This window comes from Equus caballus, chromosome 22 (genome assembly GCF_041296265.1).
Source record: "Equus caballus isolate H_3958 breed thoroughbred chromosome 22, TB-T2T, whole genome shotgun sequence".
Classification (NCBI taxonomy): Eukaryota; Metazoa; Chordata; class Mammalia; order Perissodactyla; family Equidae; genus Equus; species Equus caballus.
In genome coordinates this window covers 46,293,819-46,318,221 of record NC_091705.1, presented here as the reverse complement: position 1 = coordinate 46,318,221, position 24,403 = coordinate 46,293,819, and the positions used below count along the sequence as shown (strand labels likewise).

Sequence of the window (24,403 nt, the reverse complement as noted above, 5' to 3'; positions counted from 1 at the left end):
AGGGGGGGGGATGCAGAGTTGGCTGTAGGTGCGAGCACACGGTGAGTTTTGAAAAGCCAGGCTCTCAACAGTAAAAGCGGAGCGCCATCTGCCAGCCAGTTCTGAGCAGCCTTGCTTTATTTTCTTTTTTCTACTTCCCACCCCTAAATAGTTGGTGTTATCTCTTTCCCTAAACAAAAGGTATTTCCTGCTCACAACCCAACCCCCCCAAAATAAAAATCTTATTCAAAAATAAAAATCTCAAAAGAGAGAAAGGAAAGAAGGGAAAGAAAGAAAGGAGGGACTTCCTTTGGAGGCTGACTTCCACTCCCCCATTTCTGAGCCATGCAGACCTCTGGGGGGAATGTGACCAGCCCCTTTTCTCCATTAAGGCAGCCCTGATGGTCTTCCTCCAGACACTTTCTTCCTCACCTTCTGCCTTCTTTCTAGCAGAATGAAAGATTGGGTCCCAATTTTGATCCTGCATTAATATCTGAGGTCAGACCCTGCCTCTGGGGAATCAAGGTCTTAGGGCCTCAAAGAAAAAGGAAAGACAGGCCTCTGTCACCTGTCAACTTAAGTCTCAGGAGAAGACGTCTGCAAGGGTTCTGGTTCTGTCCCTGCCCCTGAGTCCAAGTCTCTACCTAGAATCCCTTCTCTCGAGCCTGCCCAACCCCTCACCTTGGACCATTACCTCTTTGCACCTAAAGTTGAACACAGAGATACCCCCTGGCTCTCTCTTGGACAACACATCAAATTTAACTCCCTCCCCTGACCGTGGCAGGACCCCAGGATTACTCAGTAGAATCGTTACAAAGTGGAGCCTCGTCACATTTTAAGAATCAAACTTTGGCCTTTTCTGAATGTCACTTGGCAAATTCATGGAATCCTTGAATACAGCGCTAGAATCCACCAGGCCCCAGGAATAAGAACCCGCCAACATCTAAGCCAGTGCTCTCTTTCCACTCTCCTAGGACCCCCTGGAAAGCTGGGGTTCCTCTGCCCACCCCTTCCCCCATCAGGGCAACGCGGGAAGATAACAAGGAGTAATCACCATAAACTCGCCCCATGCCAAACCGCCCTAGGATAACCAACTTCCTAAGAGTGTTCCAGAATGACTGCAGCCCATCAGGAAAATTTCCAGAAACTCCCACTCGGAAAGAAGAACCCTCCTTCAAGTGTCCATCTTAAAACCAGCCGTGGCCATTTGTTTGCAAAACAAAATGATCTAATATGCTTCCCTTTTAACAGCTAAAAAGGAAGAAATGAAATCACATAAATGTTTAATTTTAAATAGCGATTAGTTTTCTGGCAATCCAACTTTAAAAAAGTTTCCTCTAATGTCTGGCATTTGTTTTTGGGTTCTGCCTGGAGCCTTCTAAGCATTTCCTTGGAAAGATGTGGCACTTGGTCCCAGGCATAATGTCAAAATCAACATTCAATAACACGCCTGGTGTAATTTCGAGGATTCTGCAATAAGGAGGTGTTAGCTGAACTTGGAACATAAAGAAAATGCTCCTTTTAATTTTACGTGTCCAATGTATAATTTATCAAATTACTGATTGTTTCCACCCCTCACCTGAAAGTAATCCTAACAGTCAAAGCGAGTGTTTAAGTTCATATAGATATCTGGGGCGGAGACAGTCATTGTCTTACTTTTCTTTTCTTCTAGACTTTGCAATTACCTTAAAGGCCATAAATTCCAAATTCTCTAAGGAAAAAAAAAGTTTAAAAAAACTGAATCTCTGTTGAATCTGTAACCTCTGACAGCTCTATTGAAAGACAAGATGGGAGCAAAAATCTCCATGTTTTAGGGTCGAAACAGAATAAAGAAGCAGTGAAGTCTTCTTTCATGAGGGCTGCTTGGGAGGGAGTCTGGGTAGGTGCAAGATGAGGGGTAAGTCACTGTTTAAAAATAAAGTCATGATTTAGTCCTGTTACGATTATTCCAAGAGAAACTGGTTATAGAATCTGTCTTAGGGTTGGGGAGGGGACATCAACCATCTTATCAAAGACCAAGTGCAAGACTCTTGATGAGGAAGTGTCCTTGGGACACCACTTCTATCGGCACAACTGTCATTTATTTCTAAAAGATCCTATTTTACCTTTCTCAGTGCAGTCATTCAGAGGCATTCCTTCCACTGCCCCCCACTCCCTTGTGATCTAACTTCCTGCCTTGAAATATCAGTTAATAAGGGTTATGGGTCACCTCTGTGCAGTAGGTTGGCTCCCTGTGGGCCTGGGACTAAGGTAACCCAGGTAATAGAGCCCATACCCTTGTTGCCGGTGTCCATGCACTGCCAATTAAAGGCTCTATTCATGTTTTGTGGGACACATGCAAAATGGGGTCCCAGCCACCCCAGAGCTGATCTGTAATCAGCAGCCATCTGAGTACAGTCTTTATATCTCAGCATCCTTCTCTACAATGCAGAGTGAGTTAATTTAGTGCACGTCAGACATACAGAGAATTCCCAGCCTGCTACGGACAAAGGCCCCTAAAGAACCCCTAAGCGGTAGATGTGATCATTTAAGGGTTAAAATCTATGTAAGCCCTGATTTATCCCAGTCCACGGATTAGCTACGGGACTGACTGAGTTAATCAGAGTCTTCCAACAAATCATTATTTACCTCCGTGGAATAATTCTCTTTCTATTCTATTTAGGGTCATCTGGGTCACCACCTTCTTTTTTGAGATTTCTGGAAACTACTCCTACCCCAGAACGCACAATTACCACCATTAGAATAAACATTTTTGACTGGCTATTAGTAACTGAAGTCAACCTCCTTTCCTCTGAAGATGACTTTTCTTTTTAAGGTGTTCAAGTTAAGACATGCCTGATCGCTACCTTCCCCAGAATTTGATATTGATAATGTTAGGTTAGTGGTTCTCAACTGGGGATGGTTTTTCCCCAAAGGGAACATTTGGCAATGACTAGGGGCAGTTTTGGTTGTCACGCTGTGTATTTGGTGGTGGTGGCGGGGGGTGGGCTCTGTGTGTGTTACTGGCATCTGGTGGGTAGAGGTCAGGGATGCTGCTAAACATCCTACAGTGCACAGGACAGAGGCAGATCCCATGACAAAATGTCAATGGAGCTGCTATGGAAGACCCCTGTGTTAGAGCCCCAGAATGCTCCTAAAATCCCAGCACACAGACAACAGGGAGAAGTCACAGTTCAAAACACAAGGCTGGGGGTGACTAAAGCTTTGGGGCCTATTAAACACAGACTTTGTCCTGGGGTGGGGTGGGGGTGAAAGTGCGGCGGGGGCCCTCTCTACCTTCGCTGGCTCTCGCCTTCCTCTCTCATTTTTACCACTGATGTGACAGACTTCTTCTGCCTTATGCCGTCTCACCATCTAGTGGCCACCTGAAATATCAACTCACCTCACCATCTCTGGCCCTTCTAGAGTCAGTCATCTAAAAGATTTGTATTTGCATGGGGGGGAGGGCAGTGCGTGGAAGGACCCCTGAATGATGTATATTATTTTGTTAATAAGTTAATTAAGCATCTTAATTAAGACCTATACAGAGAGTGGCTATAAGGAGTTAAGATGGACACTTTTTAAGATTTCAGAAGCCCATGAAGGCCAAAACCTCAAGGGGCTGAAGACAAATAAAATTTGACTTATTATTAATGAGGACCCCACAGGGCTTCTGCTTAAGTCCATTGGATACTTAGGAGTTACCATGTATAACCAAAGAGAAGAAAATGGCATCTACTTAAAAGGATTGTTCCAGTGGTCTCAGTAATTCAAGTAGCTGTCTACTTCCTAAGTTAACACCATCTATTTTTGATAGGTTGGCTTTTTTTTCCTTTTTCAGTTGGACCAATCAGCTACTTTTACAGCTAAAGAAACTGAGACCCAGCCATGTGGTCCCAGAGGTCAGAGGGAGCTAGGATGGACACTAGCTAAGATGCAGGACACTTTTTCCTGCTCCCTTTGGCAGAAGCAGCCCTGCTCGGTGCTGTACTCTCTCACAGTTCCTGACTTTAGTTTTTGTGCATCATAAGCATTATTCTTTCTTTCAAAAATCCCAGAGCTACAACCTTACCTGTACACAGGTTCCCTGTAAAAAAAAATTCCTCAGAGTCAGTTGCACATTATCAATCAGTTTGATGAGAGGCAAAATTGTTCAAACAGGAAAGAGGAGAGAGGTAAAGTGGTCTTTTGACTGAGGGTGAGAGGAGAGAGCTGGATAAATCAAAAAAGAGAGGCTGTCACTGTCCAAGTTCTTATTTCCTCAGAAGAACCGACGCTCAGTAGTGACTCTGACTCGTGAAAGCTTGACTGCGGCACTCCTTAGAAAGTGGGTACAGGAGATTTTCCCTTCCCATTATCAACTCATTAAAGGAAGTTTAAGGTACTTACTCTGTCCCACACACCAAATGTGTGTGACAACGTCGGAAACACTGACTGACTCATAATAAATTCGGGATCGGATAACAATTTATACCTTTATACCTCTCTCCTTGCCCCAGTTTGAATCATTAAGGAACATTTAGTAAAATCTAACGTTCAAGTTCTGTGGGCAGAACTCCACCAGTCAAACTGCTCATGAATTCTCCTGAGGTTTAACAAATTACTCTGCAACGCAATTTGGGATTTTCCTTCTGAGTGAGTACAACAGAGGCACACTCCCTTAATTTTTACTGCTCTGTCACAGATCGGTTACCTAACATTCTTCCCTCATTATAGCCCCCGGTAGTTACATGCATAAAACTGCTTCAACACTTCTAACTTGAAAGGCGTGCACCTTTTGTGCTCAGTTTGTCAGAGACCAGAGCGTCCTAGGTCTCAACTGAGCATGTGAGGGTTCACAATAGTTAAACGTCAAACACTGGTTTTTTGTGTTGTTCCCTACCTCATTCTTGGAGGTTCATCTTCAACTCCCACTGGCTGGCCTGCTTCACCATCTGGCTGGTGGGAAGGAAAACTAAAGACAATCTTTTTTTTCGCATGTGTAATAACCACAGGAAAATCTGTGCTCAGGTCCCCAGGGCTCAACCACAGTATTGAGTTCATTTATAGACAGGGGCTAATAAAAAGAGAAGGAGGTGGCAGTGGGTAGGGGATGGACCAGGGGGATAGGTGACACTTTTTCAGGACAAGTCAAAAAAGTTTTCTCCTCATCTTGTCTCAGCTATGTCACTCACCTGAGAGTGACCTCACACAGCCATGAATTCGGCACGGTGTTGTCTGTCTACTGCTTGGGTTGACTTTATTTGCAAAATGTGTACAAAGAGTGTACTCTGAAACAAGGAGGCATAAAGATAGAATGGGTGCCTAGTACTTTTAGAACTTACAAGTTAACGGTCTCAAGGGGAATACAGAAAACAGAAAACAAAAAACAAAAACAAAAACCTCACTTGGAGCAGGGAGAGGAAAGTCCAGGAGAAGCACATTTCTAAACATAACGGTTACCGTTTGTCGGCACTCATTTGTACCGGGCACTGGGTTGACGATACCCTTTAAAGGCTTCTCTCAATTTCTAGAGGGTGTTCACTTTTAGTATCTGGCCCTCTTTTTAGAGGAATTAAGGAAAATGATATCTCCTCCTCTGATTCCTCTGGAAACATCCCTCCGTCCTTCGAGGCTCCTTGGCCCGCCCTCAAGGCCAGTTTGTATCTGGGGCCTCCCACTTAACCTTCCTCACTTTTATAAAGGCCGCTAACTGCTGATTGGCCAAGGAATTGCTGATTCTTCAGCCGGACTCCCAAAGACTCAGGCCCATTTTTCTCTTACTTCCTGAAAAGATCATGATCTTATGCCCAGGGTGACCACAGGCCAGAATAGGAATCTGACGGGACAAAGACCCTTTCAGTCAAACTCAATGACATTTGTTAAGGTGAGTGTTAGCAGGGCCAGAGTCTCAGAGTCCCTATTACTGGGGGGCCACCAGGGCTGGAGACAGTTAATTAGACTGACCAATGCTTTTAGTTCCCTCCCCGACTAATTGTTTTAATTGATAGTGGGGACCATCTCATATCCATTGGCCCTGCCCTTTCTATCTTGAAGATTGCTACTCTTCCTGAGAAATTTGATTTAAATTGGAGAACTGGCATGTTAATTTCACATTCCGTTAGGAACCCAGGGAGGCACAAGGTGGTCTTGGGAAGAACGCCACTTTTGCCACAGGTTATAGGAACCAAGAAGTGTAGAGATCAATATTCATTCGCTATTTACGTGTCTCCTAAAAGTTACTTTATGTAGAGGCATGTGAAGAGTCACAACTTTGCTGGGGGTGAGGGGTAAATTTTATTCGGTCAAATGGAGAGGCATGGCTGGCATGGGAATTTCAAATCTAGGCAGTTAGGTCACCTTCTCTACAAATAAACTTATTTTTTGCTTAATACCAACCTTCCTGCATAAAAGTCAAAGGTGATTTCTAAGATTATGCACTGACTCTTGCTAACTAGGAATTAGCCCTGACTAAAAGTAAGGAATACTTTTAAAAAATAATCACTATGAAAAATATGGAGCAAGAGTTACTTTAATAGGATCATTAGATCCAGGCCAGGATTCCAAACAGTCTGTTACATGCTAACACTAAAACTGTAGGGGAGCTATGCATAAGAGCAAGTGCATTTTAAAATTATTATTAGTTTTTTTTTTTTAGTGGAAATCTGAGTAAGGAGGAAAGCTTAGGCCCTGCTGAAAACTCCTGGGGGATTTTAAAAAGACTTTCAAGAAAATCTGCCTTAAAAAAAAGAAAGAAAGGAAAGCCCAACAAACAAACGAAGACTGCAGTGTTGGCAGATGAGTTAAAGCGAATGCGGAAACTCACCATGACCATAGCAGTGACAGGTACCTCAGACTGGGGAGCTCACGTTTCATGTACACTCAATGGACATTTATAACCAGGGATCTGTCAGGGTTGGCTGTAACTCAGAAAGCAGAAGACGGCTAGACACCTGTCAGCTGACAAGGGACTTTAAGAGCACAAGTACACGTGCAATAATCATGCTTTACATTTAAATAATGCTTTATAGCTTATTACCACATTTTTTAATAAGCAGGGTCCTTCCTGAACTAGAAACTCTAGTCTCCTTCACTTACCTTGCAGTCTTTGAGCAAAAGTCCCTGACATTTAATCTCTGAGCTTTTGGTTTATTTGCCTATGAAATGGGGTCCTATCACGTTTTTATTGCCCAAGGCTGTTTCAAAGGACAAATGTGACTCGATGAAAGGCTTTTAAAAATACCATAAGAATGTGCTATCATTATGCGTAATCATTACTATTACTGGTTACTAATAACTGAAGGCAGTGAGCCTGTCCCTTTCAAGTCAGGAGGACATACACAGAAAGACAATATACCCCACTTTTCTTTGCTTAATACCAGTTTTCCATGGTATATACAATATGGGGAATTATAAAAATTAACCTAGATGTATAGCAAAAAGTTTTTTTTGAGAGAAATCTATGGGAAATCCGATTTGAAAAGGCACGGAAGAATTTCAGCCTTTGAGAAGCATGAAATACTACTGGGAGGCAGAGAATGAAAAATCATAAAAGTCTCTCGTAAGGCTAAAAATTTTGTGCCATGGTAAGCCATGTCCTTCCCACTGCACCAAACAGCTCACTGGAGGCATTTTGAATATGGAAAAACGGCTGTATTGGGGAAAAAAAGAAAAAGGCACTCCTGCAGGATGGGAGGCGGTGCATCACGGGCGTACCTGGGTGGCATAAATAAGTTATCATGCAATTAAGTGAGATTCCCTGTATAAATACAGTGTCATGGCAGAATGGCCATTATTATATACACCATTTGCCTGCACAATTTTAATAAAGGCAGCAGATACTAAGACATTTTAGCGGCCTTCAATTCTTAAAAAAGAGAAAAATCACACTCAAATTAGGTTTCAAAAACCATGTTTAAGCCATCAACTTCTAAAGGGCAACAGAAACATGGAAACAGCCTATTATTGGGTAGTGCTGAGTAGGAAAAAGGCTTCAACTCTAAGATATACCAGAATTTTAGTCATATTCTTGATTATCTATCTATCCATCCATCCATCCATCTTCCTTTTTAAGATTCCTTGTGATATGGTTAGGCTGCTTGGGCAATAAAAATGGAGAGGGTATATATACACAAGCACACACTCTCGCACATTTTTAAAGCAACAAATGAATCTGCATGTCACAAATTAGGAACCATATCAAAGGATGGTCATCTGATCTGCATTTTCAGTGGTGAGAATATACGGACATCTTGTTTCCTAAGTTGGGACTAGAATGTTAGTAAAAAGTCTTCTCCTAAACATGTCAGTCTTCCTCCTCCCCCTCCTCATTTGGTAACTCAAACCCAGATGGGGCACCTCTCTCGTCACTTTGCAAAATGAAGCTTGATTAGAAATTAGCCTGGCTTGACAAATCGCACTGCCACAGCAGGTGACACTGGCTATCTGAATTCAGGTTCATGCTAGACATGGCCTGAGGTTTAGTCTCCTGGACTACACTGCATCCAAACGAGCACCCTGGGAGCAGAGCCAGGACAATGGCAGGGTGACCCCAGCAAACTTCCTTTTATTAAGGTTGATTTCCTCCCCTGATACAAAATAAGGGTAAGCAAGGGAATTTTCTAGTATTCTTAAGACTTGGCCCCAGACATGGACAGTTTGCTGCAGAGATGATGTTGGCATAATCTATGGTATAAGCCTCCATTCCTGATTTGAGTGAACTGAGCTCCCCTCTCCCCAGACCCTCAGGATAGAGCACTTAAGACCTAGAGCAAAAGTGATTTTAGAGGAGAAAGTCTGCTGGGAAAGCTTCATTCCACAATGAGGGAACTGAGGCCCCAGCACGTAAGGGACATGCTAACCAGGGATCAAGTGCACACTCTCCCTTGGCTCTCCTTCTGCACCCAGTTTTGTCTTCTCTCCATCACAGGTTTGCTTCCTAGACCGACATGTGGAATATGGAAACGGAACAGTTATGGCAAAACCAGTTGTCTGCAGGAAAATGGGGGCACTGTCACTTAAGGCTCTGTGGCTGGGACATCTGAAATTTAAAACTATCTTCCTTTTGTATGCTTTTGGGAAAATGATGTCATTATTTCCCTGGTTGGCATCAATAAAATGACCATCACATTTAAAACTGTGATTTGTGAGAGACACACGTCACAATAGCATACAGTTAGGTCCATAATGTCATTAATAAAAACCATCACATTATAAAATATTCAACAAACAAATGTAGCACAGCCTTAGAAATTGTGATCCTGAAGTCCCTTGAAAGGTATTAGAGAATAAAATGAAGAAATCAAGATTGTGGAGCGTCAGTTTTGAAATTTTCATTTAAGCCCCACATTCAGATCATTGCTGCTAATTGCTGGTTTTACTAACTGTGGCACAGAAGTCCACGCCCCAGATTGGAGCTAAGGAGGGTATTGAGGAGGGGACAGTGGGAGGCGGGACAAGTGGGAAGGGCCAGGGAAGGATTTGGAGATAGGGGACAGGGGCTTGTGGTGGCGGGAGGAAGGGGGTCCTGGAGAGGGGAGCGGGCGCTGCAGGTAGAAAAAGTGAGGCGAGAAGGAGGGGGAAGGTGGGGGCACCAAAGGTACCCTTCTAAGAGGATTATGAACGCAAGACCTTCTTGGGTATCCCAAGCCCATTTGCAGAGGATCTTACCTTTGAGCCTCTTTGCCCCAGCTAAAACTGCTTGAAAACATTCACATGCAAATATTTACATATCTCATAAGTCATATTCACAGTTTTACCACATTTGGTCAACACACTTAAAATACACTCGAAAGCATTTTTTTTTAGTTTTATTTTAATTGCATTTCAAACACAAGACGGCATCCCACTCACAACGCATAACCCCTCTCTTTTTAAACCAAGCCCCTCCTACTGTGCTCTTTATAAATCCGTAAGTGATTGGCTTACCTCAGGCTCTTCCCTAGGAAAAACATGATTTCATATTTTTTAAACATAGCCACGCCCACCCCCTTGGAACCAGCCCAGTGTGGTTTTGGATCCAGACTTGCCTACGGCAGGTTAAGTGTCTTTTTCCCCCTCCTCCCCCCACCCCCCATTCAGGTGAGCCGAATGTGTGCAGAATACCAAACTTATGTGCGTAGCCCCGGACGCCCCAGATACCTGAGTGTCTGGTTTTTCAACCGTAAAGGCGGGAGGGTTTGGCGAACGAATGTGAAGTGAGGAAACGCTTAGCGCAAAGGGAAAAAAGAGAGAAAAGACATACAGAAAAAAGGTTATGGAGGCCGGCGGGAGGCGGTCCCCTCGTCCCCCAGCCAGTGGCCCAACTTGTTACCCAAGATGTCCCACCACCTTCTCCTCCGCATTTTTCGCGCCGCCCGCCGCAGAGCGCCAGCACACAGGTACCACCACAGTGTGCGAACACGGAAAGTTTCTGCCTGCACCATGGCGCAAAACACAAGACAGCCCGTTCCCCGGTACAAGTACACAGTCGGCGGGTAATTTGGGAGAGCCGGGGTGGGGGTGGGGGTGGGAACTGGAGGACGCTTGAGCATATCATGCACAGGCGGACACAATATGGACACCAACACACACCAACAACAAGCTATCTGAGTCCAAGCAGCCGTGCCAGGCGAGGAGGGACGCAGCTTCCCCAACGACCCCAACCCACGGTAGCCCCAACCAGCCTGGCCAGGGAAACCCCGGGGCCCCTCCGCAGCAGTTCCAGGCTCACCTGAAGCCCCCGCCTTTCTTGCCGGCCCCCACCCCAGGACTCGCGGGCATCTTACGGTCGCTGGCGCTGGCTTGTCCAGCTGGAAACGACCCTCATTGTTGTACGGCACCACTTTTCTCCCTAGAGGGCACATACTTCGGCCACCCAAACCCACCCGAGCCCCTCTCCCGGTCCCGGGGCAAAGTTAGGGCCCCTCACTGGAACTTTCTAGCAGGCTCTTCCTGCTTTTACCCAGACCTCCTCCTCCCGCTGCCAGGCCCCGAGCCCCACCGGGCAGCCCTGCCACCCCCTCCCGGGTCCCCCGGCGGCCCTGCTCCCTGCGGGCAGAGTCCGCCGCATTACCTAGAAGCAGCAGGCGGTGCGTACACATGTAACCCATCTTTTCGTCCTGGAGTTGCTTGTCGATGAGCTTGCTGCGTTTCTTCTCTGCGCGCTTCTGAGCACGCTTCTCCAGGGCTTCCTTGCGCATTTGTCTGCGCTTCTCCGCCAGAGGAACCTTCTTGACCTTGGGGCTGCGCGGGGCTTTGGGCTGGGGGCTCTCAGATCCACCGAAGCAGCCTCCGAAAGCTTGCGTGAGGAAGTTGCGGAGCAAGTTGCGCCGGGGCTTTCGGCGGCGGCGATTTCGCCGGGGCTGCACCCAGCGGTGGCATCCGGAGGTCCCATCGTCGGATTCGTCTCCGCTGCTGGTGACCGACCCTTCGTCGTCGTCGCGGCCGCGCTCAGACCTGCCCCGCCAGGCAAACGCGCGAGTAGGCTGCGGAGTAGGCGGATCGGCAGCCTGGATCTCGGGGCTGGGGGGTCTAAGGAAACGGAGCTTAGGTCGGGCTCCAGAGGCAGGGGCAGCAGGAGCTGCCCGGGGGGCAGGAGCGGCTGGGGCGGCAGGGACTGCCCGGGCGGCAGGAGCGGCTGGGGCGGCAGGGACTGCCCTGGCGGCAGGAGCGGCTGGGGCGGCAGGGGCTGCCCTGGCGGCTGGAGCGTCAGGAGCGGCTGGGGCTGCCCCGGCGGCAGGAGAGGCAGGGACCGCGGGAGCGGCCCCAGCGGCAGGGGCTCCTTCCCCGGGAGAGGAGACTTTTCCTCCCTCCGCGGAAGCGGCGGCTGAGCCTCTTTCCATCTCGGCTGCTTCTCCCTCAACTGGGGGTCCCTCTCCCTCCGCTCGCGCTCTCTTAACTGGGGCTCTGGAGACCTCGATGGGCGGGTCGTCAAGCGCGATTGGGGGGCTGTCCATGTTGACGGGAGTGTCGTCGACCCCAACGGGGGTGCTGCCAATCTCGAGCGGGGGTCCGGAGATCTCCATCGGGGGGCTGTTACCCACGAAGTGTGAAGGAGGTCTGACAGCCTCTCGGGATGGGCTGCCGATGGCGCCTGAGACCCAGAGGGGGGGCTCGTTCGCGGTGGGAGTGAGGAAGACCTCACTCGGGATCGCGACTGCCGTGAACTGGCCGCCATCACCGCCGTCGATTTGCGGGATAGCTCGGGGGAGCCCAGGGGGTGGGCTGTCGTCCCCAAAGGCTGCTCCATCAAACTCAAATGGCATAGCCTCCTCAGGGGGAGGGCTGCAGCTTCCTCTAAAGCCTGCGTTTGGGGGCCTGAGGGCTTGGGGCTCCTCGGGTGGAGGGCTGGAGACCCCCGCCCCTGGACCTCCTGGAGCAAGGTCTGAGACCTGCAAGAGAGGTTGGCTGCAGCCTCCCTGGCCAGGCTGCTCAAACTCGAAGGGCATGGCTTCTTCTGGTGGAGGGCTGTAGCCTCCCAGGCCTGTGCTGGCATCACGGAAGGCTCCGGGCTCCAGGAGTGCTGGGCCGAAGGCCCCAAGGTCTGCTTGGGCCTTAGTGGTGTCTCCAGGCTGCTCCAGGGTAGGCCAGAAGGCTCCCATGCTGGGCTGCTCAACCTCGAAGGGCATGGCTTCCTCAGGAGGTGGGCTGTAGCCTCCATGGACTCCGACTTCCTCGATGGCCTGGCCAAGGCTCTGGAAGTTGGGCCTGGAGACCTCTTGGGGTCCACAGGCCTCGCCTTCAATCTCGATGGGGATGGGCTCGCTGTTAGGCGGTTCGGTCTCCATCTCTTCGGCTGGGCCAGGCCCAGCACTGGGGGCAGCTGCCCCTGGGGCCTCCAAAGATGGTTGCTCGGGCTGTTCCCCGAGTTCAAGGGGGATATCGCGTTGTCCTGACATATTATTGCCGTCGAGGCAGTTGCGCAAGCCCATAACACGGTGGCGGACTCTTAAAATAAACTTGGGGCCCCGTAAAACGGAGCACCCAACCAAACTAGGGTGAAAAAAAAATATTTAAAAAAAAATCAAAGTACTAGCTAGAAATTTCTCCAATTTCACTTTCCAAACCTCTGTGAGGTCTGGGGGGGTCAGGGCCTCACACCCTAGACCGTGGCAGAAGCAACGCTATTTGTTGCTGGTAGTCTTGGTTCCTCCCTGGCCACTTTTTATCCCCTCAGGCTGCCCCCCTGGCCCCCTTTGGCCTGCCCTTGTCCCCTCCTCTCTCTCTCTTTGCTCCAGGCCGGCCCCGCCTGCTTGGATCTGAGGAGCGTGCCGATTCGGTCCGAAAATCGTTCGTAGTGCTCTCTCTCTGCCACCAGGGGACGCCGGCCCTGGTGCCCAGGCGGCTCTAGGAGCCGGATCCTGGCGCCGACAGCCCCGGACTTTGGGTAAGGGGGCTGATGAGCGCAGGCCTCGCAGGGACGTTTTGGCTCCTTCCACGCCTCTCCCTGACTGATTTGGAGTCTTTCTCCCCTGGCCAGAGAGCTCTCCTGCGTTGCGGGACACGTGACGCAAGACGTGGGCCCTGAGCTGCTTGAGCGCAGGAGCTGAAACCCTCCCTCCCGGACCCAACTGACTCTTCTCGGGGGGAGGGGGGACTGCAGGAGGGTTTCATCACCTCAGAATACCCCTGAACCCAAGCCGCAGCCCCCAGCCCTGTGCAGCCTCGGATCCTGAGCCCCAAGTCCAGAGCGCAAGGCTTTGGGCGCGTGGGAAGGGGGCAAGGGCGCGCAGCAGATATGCGACAGGTGGTCGTGAGCCCACCAGCGGGGTGGACAGGAGGTGAGGGGTGAGGGGCTGCCAAATGTGCGCACACAATTTGTTTTCAAAACGCTTCGGGGTACTTTCCCTGGCTTCTGCAGTTTTTATTTGCCGGCTTGCCGAGGCTGGCTCCTTTGTAAAGCACTTTGATGTTCCCCATCCCCACCACAGTCTTGGGGTCTCCGTAGTAGCCCAGGGTGGCGCAGGAGGTTTTCTCCTCCGTTTATGTGGACGATGATTCAGGAGAATAAGAGGGTCTCGGGCGCGTACCATGGAGACCCTCCAAGCGGTAGCCGCCGCGGTTCGGAAGAGGGGTCGGGGCGGGGGGCGCAGGATGTACACCAGGACCCCATGAGTGGAGCCCTGAGTTCTGGGGAAGAGTTAAAGGGGATTTTGGTTGGGAGTTATGGCTAGTTTAGGGTGGTCTGAGAGTCTGGACAACTCTGTGCGCGCCGAACCCAAAGACACCGTGCCGTGCCGGCAGCCGCTTGCTGCTCCGAGCCTCGGGCACCGGTTGCAGGGTCGGTCAGTCGGCTCCTCTAGTTCCTCTCCAGCTCCTCTCCAGCACCCCTCTGTCCCCTGTCCTCTCGCCATGGGTCTCCCAGGGCAGCCGCTTTACTTTTCCACTGCTAGCGTCCGCTGAGGCGGCACTAAGCCCGGCCACAAACCCAACGGTCGCCCGGCTGCGCTCCCATCGCCGTAGAGCGTGGAGGGCTCAGAGCCTGCCGGGGTAAAGACCTGAACCACCTGGGTGGGCTCTGCGCGTGCATGCCTAGTGCTCTGGGTCTGGGGTCTGCGAAGGATTTGAACCCCGGGAAAAAAATGCTACTTGTAGATCACATAAAACCCGGGACAGGGGCATCAGGTCTGTCTCACTAGCGGGTGATGCCAGCCACCTTTGGGCGCAAGGCGGCTAGGCATGGGGGTCGGCGGTAGGCCCCCCCCAGCGGGGGAGGGAAGGATGGTGGGACGAGTGTTACATCGGGTGGGCTGCGGCAAGCGGGGCACACCACCTGGATCGCTGTATCTACGAAGCACAGGCGGCAAACCACGCACGGTCCAATCTCGTTAAGTCTAACGCACCCCTCTTAGAACGAGGGGACCACAGCTACTGTGCATCGTTGCCCCCGCATCCACCATCCCGTGGCCACACCGCACAGAGGAGAGCTGATAAAGTCGGACCCCGAGTAATGTTTGGGGCCCCCCAAAGGCGTATCATCTCAGCTCTATGAGTCTACACACTTCCAAATACCAACACTGAACTTTGGTTCAAACTTTCACCAACTATCCCTACACGCACCGGCTCAGCCACTTGGCCATCCACTAAATGGGCCAACTGGGTCACAAGAGTCAACTCGCTCCCCACCGACCTCAGCGCTGGGTCAGCCATTGGGCTGGGGTCACGTCAATCAAGGCTGCCTGGCGAATGAGCAGGGGGTATCGGACCGGAAACCGGATATGAGGGGGAGGTCCAATAGGGGGCGCCGCGTTGGAAAGCCCTAAGAGATTGTGTTGCTGGGGTGGTTGGAAGCGGTTGGTGGGCGGGCGTATGGCGGCCAGGCCTGGGACGCCACGAGGCTGGCTGGTGCCGTGGGGGTCACTCTTCCTGATGCCACAAGTCACAAGGACTAGAATGGGAGGTTGGTGGCTCTCAGGGGCCAACCCTTGGTCTCGCTGATGGCGGTGAGCAAACCTACTCAACAGAGGGGGCTGCCACTGGGGCAAATCCAGGAGGAAGAAGATTTCCAGGGCCTGGGGCAAAGGACCATGATCCCGAGGAGGGAGAGGGCTTACTGCCCCAATGCAGAGCAGCAGCCTCAGATGGATAAGGAGTTGATGCCCCAGGGATGCCGAGCCCTGCGAAAGTGGAAGGTCAGTAGACGTTGGGGTTGGAGCTCCAGGGATGCCGCGACAGGGGCCCCAAAGGGATGGCTTGCTCTCGCCAGGCCTCGCGCTCGGCCCACTTCACTTGGGCTCTTTCCCAAAGTATTATTCATCAAGGAATGGGTAGAGGGTGCCTTTGTTCGACATCCTCCTGGGCCTGTGGGACCCCTGTGTTCAGTACTCTTCTGGTATCTTGGTTCTTTGCCAGGAGAGCACATGCGTTGAGGGGATAAAGACTGGGCAGATACCAGTCCTCCATCCTAAAGGTAAAGCAGCATAAAAACGAAAGAAAAGACCTCCAATTGGGGGAGACCTGATGGAGAAAATGGCGTTTCAAATGGGTCTCCATGGAGGGATAAAATGCCTTGGCTATGAATAGAAGATATGGGGGATGGGAGACGTTGGCCTACCAGGAACAAAGATCCAATGGTAGGAAAAACAGCACATGGCTGGATAAAGACCACAGGCTACCTTGTGGGGTCCTGGGGGAGCAGCGGGAGAGAAAGCAGGAAAAATTGGCTAGGATGTCTCTGAGGATACCATGGAATATCAGGGCAAGCAGTTTTGAGGCTATTTTGGTAGGAAATGGAGCAGAGGTTGAAGTTTTTTTGTCCTGCAAGTGAAGATTCGAGCCTAGTTTTAGGAAAAGCTGAAGCAGTGTAGAGGATGGTGCCGATGAAGAGAACAAAGTGGGCTGTGACTGGTCATGACCTTTAAAGAAGAGAGAACCACACTCAGCGAAGGAAAGAGGAAGGCTGAAGGAAGGGACTTGAGGGATCTTAAAGGACCCTCTAGAAACTTCTGCGCTAGAAAGGCACAAAAGGTGGAGTAGCCAAAGTTTGGCACCTGGATGATGGGACACGAGTGAGACTGAGGGGAGGTGGGGATCTGGGAGGAAGTGGCATAGAGCTGGAGCCAATTTTATTTTAGACATGGCAGAGGGAAAAGAAGGATGGGCAGTCTGGATGGAGACTTTTAAAGCCTATTATTCAGAAGATGGCTCTGAAGTTTAGAAGAAAGGTAAAGTGACAGCCCTCCCTTTTAGGATATGAAGTCACTAGGTCAGATAATACCCTCAAGGGGAGAAATATATTTGGCAATAGAATCTTAACCATTTGGAGCACTGGAGAGGAAAAAGGGAGACATCACAGGAGAGAGCAGGGGGGCTTGGAAGGGACTGGTGGGGTATACCAGAGGGAAGAATTTAAGAATCGGTCAGCCCATCTAATCTAGACCGTGGTTTCTCAGCCTCTGCACTGTTGACATTGGGGGCTGGGTAATGCTTTGTTGTGGTGACTGTCCTGTGCATTGTAGGATGCTTAGCAGCATCCCTAGCGTCTACCCACTAGATGCCAGTAGCATCCCCTTAGTTGTAGCAGCCAAAAATGTCTCTAGACTTTGCCAAATGTCCTCTGGGGGGCAAAATAGCCCCCAGTTTAAACCACTGCTTTAGGCTGAGTAAGGACCCTTAGATTTGAAGAGGAATCACCTTAAAGGTAAATTAGGACCAGAAAGAAAAATTCCAGTATTTAACTCTGACGCTCCCCTTTTTGTCCTCTCTTGTTTATTTTTCTGTAGCGATTGTCCACCAGAATCTGAAAACCCTGAATCACTTGGGTGAGTGGGGTTCAGAGCTGAGACTTCACCGTTCATCAGCAATGGGACTCGAGAGACTCCAGAAGTGTGGCCAGATGTTTGAGGAGCTGACTAACTCACTCTAGCTGGTGGCCTGGCCACAGGGACCTGAAGAACCAGTATGGTAAGAGCTGGGGGTGATCAGCTGGTGGGTGGACTGGGGGCCACCCTGATTGGTGGGACCGTCTGGTGAGCCCACTCGGGGCTGCCTATCTTGCCGGCTCACGACAGAAATCTAGCCTTGCCCTGGATGGAGATGGCCAGCGATGGGTTGTGGTGAGCAGCCCAGGCCAGGCCTAACCCCACCAGGGCACAGCTTTTAGGGTTTGCCATTATAATTTTATAATAGCAAAATACCTTTGATCATATATTTCCAATTCTGGTTGGATTTCTATCAGGGAAAGAGGTAAATTTTTGATAGGAGTAAGCAGGAACAAGGAAGGAAAGTCAGTTAATGGGTTCACACGGACTAGGAGGAGGAAGGCCAGACAGGCTAGTCAGGGTGCCTGAAGACAGACTGAGCTGAGGCGAAGGACAGGATCTGCGCGCTGGGCTCTGGACCCTGTTCTCACAGGGACTGGGCAAGAGAGAAGGGCTGCGTGAGATCTGAGGCCATTAGCGGAGGAAAGGATAGCTGTCAAAATCCAGGTGACGCTTTCGTGAAACTTGTCTATACTCAGCTGCTTGAAAAGATTTTCTACACTCGCTGAATTAAGAAAGGAATGGGAGATGTTACTCGTGTTTCAGTTAAACTCTGCACTTCTAAGGAAAGTCAGCCTGTTAGACTAAACGACCCAGATGCCACTGTAGCAAATCAGCTGGCTTTTTGTAAATAAGTAACCCCAAATGGAAAGAAAGTATTTCTTCACTGTTCACTCTCTGAATGGCACCATTGCCACCTGCAGGGATGTAGCTCTCATCCTTGGCAGCCCCATGTGATGCCCTGGGCTTCCCAAACTCAGTGTCACTGCTGGACTGATGCCTCCATGGCAGCACGCGTGCTAAGCAGCAGACACCTGTTAGTATACTTACATCTGGGGTTCTTCCTCATTGCCAAAAGCACAAAGCACATCCAAACTTTAAGTAGCTGCCTGTCACCTTTTCTCCTTAATTCATCTCCGTATCCAAGAAAGAGAAAGCAAAGTAGAAGAGGGTCCCTTGAGAGGGAGGGGAGGTGGGCAAGAGGGAAGGGAGCAGAAACCGGGAAAAATGATCTTTGGCAGTGGCATCTCCTCCTAGCCTGCGGTGCTGGGGGCGGGGGAGCGGGGAGCAGTTTACAGAAGAGCCTTCTCTGCATCCCACTCGTGTCATTAGTGGTCTGTGGGTTTCTTTCAAATGAGGAAAAGGAGACTCTTTTCACCAGTTGTGAAGAAAAGGCAAAAGCAGAAAGGAGAGAACATAGGAAAGAGAATTCAGGCAACTATTGCGTTTCTCAGCCTCCCAGTAACAAATGTTTTCTGAGTGCTGACTGAGGAGCAATAAGACTTTGAAGCTGTTCAATTAATTACTGTTCAATTAAGACTTGCTGCGCCCAGGCTTTTACCTTCCAGCATCTCCTCTGCCAGCCTTGGCCGGTGGAGGCAGCAGCAGCCTACTGCTGTCTGCAGAAGGGTCTGCGTGACCAGGCTGTTTCAGACAAATGCCAACTGAAGGGAAAATGCCTCACATGGAGGAGGGTTAGCAGCAGACGCGGAGCTTTTATTAAAGACAGTGGAAACCAGACTTACGAAAATACTTGATCTTTGCAGACTAAAAAGCCCCATGCTGAAGCCCCAGAGGCCAGGGGTCCCCACCATGAATTCAGGCCCCTTCACTCAGCTCACTAGCCATACTCAGCAGCCCTCTTCTTGGAAGGGCTGCCCAGCTCTACCGCAGCCAGGCACACAACTGTCAGCTGACCACCACATTTTCTACAGTCGCCTGAACTGGGCTATAGACTCCTTCTCCAGCCTAGCTGATGATGCAGCTGAGAATTTCAAGGGGAGAAGTGGCCGGCCATTCCAGAAAAGATGAACAGTACCATGAGAAGGGACTAAGAGAGGGGCAAAAGCCGGGGCTGGGATGGCGAGAGGGAATCCCAGGAGATAAATTTGGCTTTAAGGGAAGCTCTGTTCAAAATTTCGGTAATTCATGGTGGAAATTCCAGGCACCCTGGGGGCTTCTGGGCAATGTGATTTGAATTTAAGGGGAATGGTATATTTCACCTTCTCGCACAACCTCAATTACCCAGAGCGCATTTTCCTAATGAACTCTAATTGAGACAGCAACATAAGCCAGGGCACTCAGAGAGCAGCTCTTGCCTGGGGGGAGGAGAAACATGTCTTCTTCAGTTGGCTGGCAGTTCTTGGCCCCGAGCCCCTCACACTCCTCAAGTTTGAGAGTTGGGGCCTCTCCCTGAACTGAAATCCAAGACTTAGGTTTTGAACTATAAAACAAGATTTCTTACATTTTAAATGTTTCTGTTTGGTTGAAGCAATTGAGGTACATACATGAAAACTTCACTCACTTATGAAATTGAAATTTCTGGGCCAGGTCTGTAAGACTGTCGGGGGACAGTGACATTCAGGATAGCCAATCTGAGATCCCCATTAGTGCCCTCCATCGCCATCCTTGGCTATTAAGAATACGCCTCCTAATGCTGAGCTCACGTTGCTCCAGCTGCCACTAGATATCTGAAGGTTGTCATGGAGTCTCCCTAAACCTTTTTCTCCTTGAATTTATTTCTTCCAACTATTCTTTCTACCCCTAATATTTGTGGGCTTTGTGACTCCCACCTCCAAATCCTATCTTCTCCTTCCCCAGTGCTCATATTTCCCTATATCTTCCAGTTTTTCTGTGACCCCCCAAAACCTTTGTTTCCTTTTGTTGTCCTCAAATCCTCCCCCACGTTACAGCTACCACCTCCCCACTGTCCCACAGCCTCGTCTTCCTCTGGCCTTTCTGATAGCTGTGACCTCACCTGTTAACTTGGAACATGCTCACCCTTAATAAGCCCATAGAATAAAAACAGGTCGTGTCCACACATGAAGCCAGGAAGGCAGCCTCCCCAGTTCTACCCTGGAGTCGGGAGTGGGCAGGGGTGTGGGGTGCCATGGTGCCAGCTCCTCTCAGATGTCCTGCCCCTACTGGCTGAGCGCTGTCAACAGGTGTTGGTGGCCCTGCACTGCGGACTCTTGGCCTGGGGAGAACGAAGTCACTAGGCTGCTTACTCTGGCTTCTCTGCTGTGCGGATGGGCGGGGCACTAGCACCAGCATTGGTACCAGGGGTTTGGGGGGAGAAAACAAACTGAGATTTAAAAAAGGGAAAACAAACATCAGTCAAATTCCCCTTACAGACAGCCCTGTAATATGTGGCCGAAACAAGGTTAAAATATGAAACACAGTGGGATGTTAAAGCACTTCATTTGACATAAACCAGTTTTTTTTTTTAACAATTGGTTTGTTTATCCCATGCATTTGCAAAAGAGGCAAAAGTGTTTTGGGGGGCGTGCAAAAAAATATTAGCTGTTCCAAGGTCCTGCAGTACAGAAACAGATACACAGTATATCTATCTGTGGTATTACAATGTCATGGGTAAGGAGCAATTAACAAAAAATTGTCTGAAAAAGCTCCTGGGAGGGAGTGATGATAAAAAAAAAAGTGGGGAACACTGATTTATCCTAACTCGCTGCAGCCTCTGAGCCACTTTTCTCAGGTCTAGCCTAATCAGGACACCTAGAGGTGTTACCAAATAATATATTCAACACTTGTGGTCAGTTACCCTCGTTGCTGTCAGTCTGCTCTCTCCCGGAGCCGTTTGCATCTCCAGGCTGCAGTGCTCAGTGCAATGCCGGCTCCAGGCTGTCGGCGCCCACTCTGAAAGCTCGTTTTCAGACACGAAGATCGGGGAGAGCAGGTGGTGAGCACAAGCCCACATAAGACAAACTCTGAAGGGCTGCTTGGGGATGGCCCGTTTTCTCAGGTTAGTAACAGGACACAGTGGGATTCTGTATTCTCTAACTGGCCTCTTAACCATTTTTGCCACCAATTCAAAAACAGATTTGACAAATCAAAATTAGATCAACACAAAACATTTCTTCACAACTGGTGCTTTTTATTTGATCAATCTTTGAAAACGTTTTGGCTTCATTAGTGTTAAAATCATTGATAGAATCAAATTGGGTAACTGGGCTTCTTAAACTAATCAACCTGCATGTATTTGGAGCTGAAAAGGATGCTAGGAACATCTCATTAGCTACTTCATTTTCCATGCGAAGAGACTGAGGCAGAGGGGTGCTGGGTCTGAGCCGAGTCCGCCGGGCAGGATCAAGGCTAGATCTTTAGATCTTAGATCCTGATGCCCACCTCTGAGGCATCAGGATTTAGGAAACAGAGTCATTAATGTCAAAACCCTGCAGGGTAGGACAACGAATTCCGTCCCTCATTCTGGAACGTGGGAATTAAAGATGTCATTTGAGAATCTCGTCCCCTTTGCTGGGCTCTTTTTAAGAGAAGGGCAGTACTTGAGCTGGCATATGACATCACTCGCCTCTGGAAGCTTGATTTGATTTTGGTGATTTGTCTTTTGCTATAGGTCACCTTTCTGTTAAGAGACTACTTTCCCCAATACCATGGTTTCTGCTCAGTTTCTGCTCAATAGCTTCCCTCTGCGTTAGGAGCAGTGATAATACACAAAAATTAAGTAAAATCCATGCAGATTATTAAAAAAAGACCTCATTCTTGCCAACACCAAAGTTTCAGCTCGCTTCCTCATTAAACTTTCTATCACAGCTGCTAAAAATGAAGGCTAGAGAGCGAAGGGCTGTGAGCAATTCCAGGGAGGAAAAAGCTTTAAAGAAACATTATCTTAAAAGAATTCCAAACTTTGAAATCCCCAATTCTTGAATTCTGATAAACATGTTTTGTAAGGCAAACTTTAGAAGTAAACCTGCACTAGACTATTGACCCCTCACACAGTTTGAACTTTGCTGCATGATTTTCCAATTCAAAAATTTCAGTTCTAAGAGCAGCTTTGTCCAAGGAAAAGCCAATTTCCATTAAGCAAATGATTAGTGTCATAAAGGGGAAAATCCTCAATATTGGTGCATACCGTCACCTTTAACCAGCTCTGCTCTCCTCGTTTCTCTCTCCATTTGAAATATTACAACAGGCTGATAATTCACCTACGTGGTCTGTTCTTTGAGAGAACTTCCTCACCAGACAGAACCCGCCTGAGTTGAAAGGGCAAGTGAGCCTATTCAAATGCTAACCCATTTAGCAGGGTGAAACAAAGGACCAGTTGGGAGACTAGTGAGTTGGGAATGCTCGGAGAACTTGCCAGCAATGACTCTGGAATAGAAAGGCAGCTGAACCCGAGTGCCTCAGGTAGAAAGGTTTTGAAGCGTCTCTGTAGCAAAATGCCCTCTCCTGGTGGGTCCTGGGCACTTTCCCCGGGGGCTGGTGTAGTCCTCACTTGTTTTGTACGGTACCTAATGGCTTTTCCACCCTGGAGCCAGGATGGAAGGAGGGGGCGGGGGAGGGGAATTGAGTGGGGGAGGGGAACTGAGTGGGGGAGGGGTGGGTGGGTAACAGGTTTCCACAATCAGGCGGCTTGTGGAGGAGAGCCTGTGTTCCTAGCTGCCGCCCCCCGCCCCCCACCATGAACCTGGTATATTGCTTACAGTCAAGAAAGCAGCCTCCCGCATGCAGGCTTCCGTGAGAGGTGGGGCCGGGCGCTGAGGACTTTTTAAAACTTGTATATTCATCCTGCAACAAGGCAGCATGCTAATTTCTCTCATGAAAAACCTAGCTCTGCAGGAAAACCGGTCCCTCACACTAGCGCATCTGTGGAGGTAGCCTCTACACTGAAAAGCCCGCCAGAGAAGCCCACCACGACGCTAGCTGCTTCTGCCTATTCGCTAGGGACGTTTTACTTGGTGAACTGAAGCTGCTAAGACAATACTAGAGGCAAAACAGAACACTTAATGCCACAGAAAGGAACAGAGCATCACTGTTTACGTCAAGCAGAAATTCCAACTTTGAGGCGCTCCATGTCACTTAGGCAATTTACACTTTCCAGCTGAAGGCAGGGCATGCCCAGCCCCCCTGCACGCCCTCGGCTGCCTCCAGACTTCCGCGGCGGCTCGCCGCCCCGCGGAGCCCCCTGCTAGCACCCGCCTGTCCCGGACCACGAGGGAACACCACAACGGCTCCAGCAGCCATCCGTCAGCGCCGCAGCCCAAAATAACTAAGTTCTGGGACTCTGCGACGCCTTTCTCAGGGAAGACACCTGGAAGGAAGACCATTTAAAGTGTGTTCCTTCTGGTCGCGTTCTTTTCCTAGGAGTCTAAGAACCCGACCCGTCTTTTCATTTCAAGTCTCAAAATGCTTCACTTTCCCTCCAAATCATTCTCATCAGAATAGCTCACATCCGCGCGGAAAGGAGACGCGCGTGTACCAAGAAAAGATCAATTTTCAAATCGGGTGAGGTTTTGTTAATACATTTCACTTATCAGTGTTCTCCCCCAGGACTGGCGAGAAAGGCGCACTCCGCACCGAAGAAGATGCGTTACCTGACTGCGGCCGTTTTTGTGCTCGGACACCAGGACAGTTTCTCCTCCAGGTTACAGATTCCAAACTTAGGTCCACCCAAGCTGAAAATGGCCGGTGCGCGCCGCCTCCCCTCCCCGAGGCTGGAGAAGCCGCCGGCGCCGGCGCCTGCCCCTGCCCCTGCCCCCTCTCGACCGATCGCCCAAGGACTTGCGTCGCGTCCAACACCTTTCCTCCAGCTCAGAGGGTGCCCCGCTCTTTGGGGACACATCTTAGAGTGTGATAGATGCGACCCCCTCCAGCCCATTCCGCTTTACCTTTCCTCTGGCGACCACTTCTTGGGCCTCTTAGCCCCTCTCTTTCACCCCCAGGGCCTTGCGCAAACGGCCCGGGACCTCTCCAGCCAAGCTGCGCCCAGCTTCGTGGCCAGACCAGCTGCCCCAAAGGTTGGCGATGCCCCGACGTGACCATGCTCGCGCCACCAACCCCAGTAGCCTGTAGGGGTATCCCCCACGACTCCCGTACCTCCTCTGCTCGCCCTCCGAGTGCGGGTGACTCGTGGGGAACCACCGGCCGCCCGGAGAAGTCGGCTCTGGGGCGCGCGGGCAGGTGCGCACACCCTTTGCCGCCGTCTCCGGCCCGGCGAGCGCCCGGAGGCGGGCGGTGGCGGCCAGGACTGG

The 24,403-nt window shown here is 50.0% G+C and overlaps 2 protein-coding genes and 1 long non-coding RNA gene across 7 annotated transcripts in view; 1 reads left to right on the top strand and 2 right to left on the bottom strand.

Moving 5' to 3' along the window:
* GNAS (GNAS complex locus) overlaps positions 1-24,403 on the bottom strand; it is a 66,737-nt gene that overhangs the window by 40,398 nt on the left and 1,936 nt on the right. Inside the window, exon 1 of one of the 4 annotated variants that reach the window (XM_070247285.1) lies at positions 10,991-13,374. The exons of 1 other annotated variant lie outside the window; for it this stretch is intronic. In XM_070247285.1, the coding sequence (XP_070103386.1) occupies positions 10,991-12,848 (1,858 nt within the window). In that variant the 5' untranslated portion in view covers positions 12,849-13,374. Of the gene's footprint in view, positions 1-10,990; positions 13,375-24,403 lie in introns of those variants that run through there. 2 more of the 4 variants (XM_070247283.1, XM_070247284.1) reach the window with 2 other exon arrangements.
* LOC100050675 (neuroendocrine secretory protein 55) overlaps positions 1-24,403 on the bottom strand; it is a 51,325-nt gene that overhangs the window by 25,485 nt on the left and 1,437 nt on the right. The gene's annotated exons all lie outside the window — the stretch shown is intronic.
* LOC111770045 (uncharacterized) overlaps positions 14,792-24,403 on the top strand; it is a 38,334-nt gene continuing 28,722 nt past the window's right edge. The window contains exons 1-2 of one of the 2 annotated variants that reach the window (XR_002802980.2): positions 14,792-15,548; positions 17,139-17,319. This is a non-coding gene — a long non-coding RNA (uncharacterized lncRNA). The remainder of the gene's footprint in view (positions 15,549-17,138; positions 17,320-24,403) is intronic. The other variant, XR_011430844.1, reaches the window with a different exon arrangement.